General features: G+C 28.3%; 1 protein-coding gene across 1 annotated transcript; it reads left to right on the forward strand.

Moving 5' to 3' along the window:
• Positions 1 to 599: 599 nt before the first annotated feature.
• Positions 600 to 1,386, forward strand: LOC101511110 (PLASMODESMATA CALLOSE-BINDING PROTEIN 1-like). The gene is made up of 2 exons (XM_027330476.2): positions 600 to 921; positions 1,355 to 1,386. The coding sequence occupies exons 1-2, from the start codon at positions 600 to 602 to the stop codon at positions 1,384 to 1,386; spliced, it is 354 nt and encodes a 117-aa protein (XP_027186277.1).
• The last annotated feature ends 2,537 nt before the right edge of the window (positions 1,387 to 3,923 follow it).

The following is a 3,923-nucleotide window of genomic DNA, read 5'->3' on the forward strand; positions in this document are numbered from 1 at the left end:
ATATATATATAATCACAATATCATAATAAGTATATAAAAATAAAGAAAATCAAACACAATATTACCACTATCTCAAGATAATTATTTATAAAGTAAATAATTAAAATAAAAAATATTTAGAATTAAATAAATATAATTAAGTACACATTTAATATTAGTCAAACACATAAAAGAATGATATATTAATTGGGTGTGCCTATATACACGTAAAATTGTATAAAATCTTTTTCTTTAAAATATATATTACACTAAATACTATTATTTTAAAAAAAATATATCAAATAATAAAATATAATATTTATTATTTATATCGCTCAAGTAATCTAGTATATATAAAACTAGCACATCATAAAAATCACCTATATAATGGAAATTTAATCACAAAGTTTATTAACATATATTTTATAATAATTTTAACATCAAATTAATTATTTAAAATCCTATTAAATCAATAAAATAGTTTATCATAAAATTAAGAGTGTTACATATATATATATATATCATGATAGATAGAGCAAAATATATTAAAAGAAAATCACTTCACATAATAATTAAGAATCAAGTCAACACTATTCTACCATTTTCTTTGATTTCTAAAAATGGCCTCACCAAAGTTGATTTCAGTTATGTCAATGCTTGTGACAACCATGGTTTTGATTAATGTGATGATTGTTGGAGCAGCAAAAACATGGTGTGTGGCAAAGAAGGGAGCTGATACCACAACATTACTTAGTGCTTTAAATTATGCATGTGGAGCTGGAGCTGATTGTGAGCCTATTCAGTCCACTGGACTTTGTTTTAATCCAGACACTGTTGAAGGACATGCTTCCTATGCTTTTAATAGTTACTATCAAATTCAGAAGCAAGCCGATGGCTCTTGCGATTTTGGTGGCAGTGCAACCACTGTTGAAATTGATCCAAGTATGCATATCAATACTCCTTTAATTAGTTTATTTATTTATTTTTTATATTAAATATAACTTTTATGATTGAACATTGTTTTGAAACTAATTTATATTGATGGTGCATGTTCGATTTTCCCGTTGTGTTTTTTTTATTGATTTAGTCCCTTCAAAATTCAAAATAATTGTATTTAAATCCTCTTTTTGGTTCCAATAAAATCACTTTCTTTGACTATCCTACGTCTATGATTTGAAAGAGCTTACTTAATCATTAGTTTTCATTTTATGATATAGCTAAATCTAACATAATTTTAGTTCAAGAAAATAGTTTTCAAATGGTGCATAATGGTAAGAAAAATATAGTATAAAATTCAAATTAACTTATGTTTAATGAGCTATAAATATTTTTCTTTAATTTTCTAATGGAAATTAATTTTTTTTTCTATGTATAGGTTATGAAAAGTGCGTATATCCATCTTCCTGAAGGTATGACCTTAAATTGTTTTCAATATTTGATTTAATATTTTTATTGGTTTTTAGTGTCCAAAATTTTATAACGTAATTAATTGGTAATGTTATTTGATTTTTGTTTTGACGTTTTATTAGTATTGTTGGAGGAGCATGAATGAAAAGATCAATTGATTATTCGACATCATACAATACCCAAATGGAACAACAAATAAAAAATGTTATGAGTCATATGCCTCTTAACTTTATCTATCAATGTATACGTTTTGTTTTTTTTATTTTTATAGGCAAAATTTAATAAAGGAGTACAAAGATACTCGAACCCTTGTACAAAATATGTTGTATGTTGTGTTAATTCTAAAAAATTTAAATAAATCTTGATATTAATTCGGCATGGCTGCCTTTGAGTTGTTACTGTCTTGTAAGAATAATTTATGAAAATGAATTATATTTTATAATTCATAAGCGTGGTGTCGATCTAAAATCAATGTTTAATTTTTTTAGAGAATGTTTAGTCATACTCTAGTCCAACTCCGCGGACTTGAACTCTTCTTATTTCTATTTTATTATTTTGTTTATTTCTCTTTTGAAAATTTATATTACTATATCTTTTCATCATAAAATAAAATAAATAAAATATAATTCAAAACTTCACAGTTATCTGTGAATTTTATGGTGATATTTATCATTTCTTTAAAAAACAAAAAGAATACAATATTTACCTAGATTCATTAGAATATATTGTATTTTAAGTAATATGATAGGTCAATACAATATTCAGTACTCGAGTAATATTTTAAATAATGATTCAATTAAATATTCAGTACTCGAGAGAATTTGAATTTGAATTCCGATTTTAACAATAATTGATAACATTCTATGATTCTATTATGGTCAAAAGTTGGCGCCACCCAATTGTAACATATTCTAGTCCAATTAAGGTCTTTAACCAATCTTGTGCATCCAACAGATGTGTTTGTTTCATTGGATTATCATCTAAGTCATTTTCTTCGTTGATGTGCTTATTCTAGTCCAATTAGGGTTTTTAACCAATCTTGGGCATCCAATAAGTTCATATATGTCATTGGATTATCATTTAGGTCATTTTCGTCCTCCCTAGGCTAACTCTTGTCCAATTAGGGTTTTTAACAAATCTTCTGCATCCAATAGGTGTGTTTGGGTCATTGGATTAACATTTAGGTCATTTTCATCCTCCCTAGGCTTATTCTAGTCAAATTCGGGTTTTTAACCAATCTTGTGCATCCAATAAGTTCATTTGTGTCATTGGCTTAACATTTAGTTCATTTATGTCCTCCCTAGGCTTATTCTAGTCCAATTAGAGATTTTAACCAATCTTGTGCGTCCAATAAGTTAATTTATGTCATTGGATTATCGTTTAGGTCATTTTTGTCCTCCCTAGGCTTATTCTTGTCAAATTAGGATTTTTAACAAATCTTGTGCATCCAATAGGTGTGTTTGTGTCATTGGATTACCATTTAGGTCATTTTCGTCCTCCTTAGACTTATTCTAGTCCAATTAGGATTTTTAACCAATCTTGTGCCTCCAATAAGTTCATTTGTGTCATTGATTTAACAATTAGGTTATTTTTATACTCCCACGGCCTATTCTAGTCCAATTAGGGTTTTAAAATAATCTTGTTCATCCAGTAGGTGTGTTTGTGTCATTGGATTAACATTTAGATCATTTTCGTCATCCATAGGCTTATTCTAGTTCAACTAGAGTTTATAACCAATCTTGTGTATCAAATAGGTGTGTTTGTTTCATTGGATAAACATTTAGGTCACTTTCGTCCTCCATAAGCTTATTCTAGTCCAATTAGGATTTTTAACCAAACTTGTGCATCCAATAAGTTCATTGTGTCATTGGATTAACATTTTGGTCATTTTCGTACTCCCAAAGCTTATTCTAGTCCAATTAGGGATTTTAACCAATCTTGTGAATCCAATAAGTTCATTGTGTCATTGGATTCACATTTTGCTCATTTTCGTACTCCCAAAGCTTATTCTAGTCCAATTAGGATTTTTAACCAATCTTGGGCATCCAATAAGTTCATTGTGTCATTGGATTCACATTTTGCTCATTTTCGTACTCCCAAAGCTTATTCTAGTCCAATTAGGATTTTTAACCAATCTTGGGCATCCAATAAGTTCATTGTGTCATTGGATTCACATTTTGCTCATTTTCGTACTCCCAAAGCTTATTCTAGTCCAATTAGGGTTTTTAACCAATCTTGTCCATCCAATAGGTGTGTTTGTGTAATTGGATTAACATTTAGATAATTTTCGTCCTCCCTAGATATATTCTAGTCCAATTAGGGTTTTTAACCAATCTTGTGCATCCAGTAAGTTCATTTGTGTCATTGGATTAACATTTAGGTTATTTACGTCCTCCATAGGCTTATTACAGTCCAATTAGGGTTTTTAACCAATTTTGCATCCAATAAGTTCATTTGTGTCATTGGATTAACATTTAGGTAATTTTCGTCCTCCCTAGACTTATTCTAGTCCAATTAGAGTTTTTAACCAATCTTAT

The sequence above is a fragment of the Cicer arietinum genome, chromosome 6 (assembly GCF_000331145.2).
Source record: "Cicer arietinum cultivar CDC Frontier isolate Library 1 chromosome 6, Cicar.CDCFrontier_v2.0, whole genome shotgun sequence".
In the NCBI taxonomy this organism is placed as follows: domain Eukaryota; kingdom Viridiplantae; phylum Streptophyta; class Magnoliopsida; order Fabales; family Fabaceae; genus Cicer; species Cicer arietinum.

Bases quoted from the DNA above. Each gene is read 5' to 3' on its own strand.
- LOC101511110 (XM_027330476.2), top strand. From the start codon at position 600: ATGGCCTCACCAAAGTTGATTTCAGTTATGTCAATGCTTGTGACAACC. The intron at 922-1,354 runs GTATGCATATCA...TTCTATGTATAG, and splicing joins CACTGTTGAAATTGATCCAA to GTTATGAAAAGTGCGTATAT.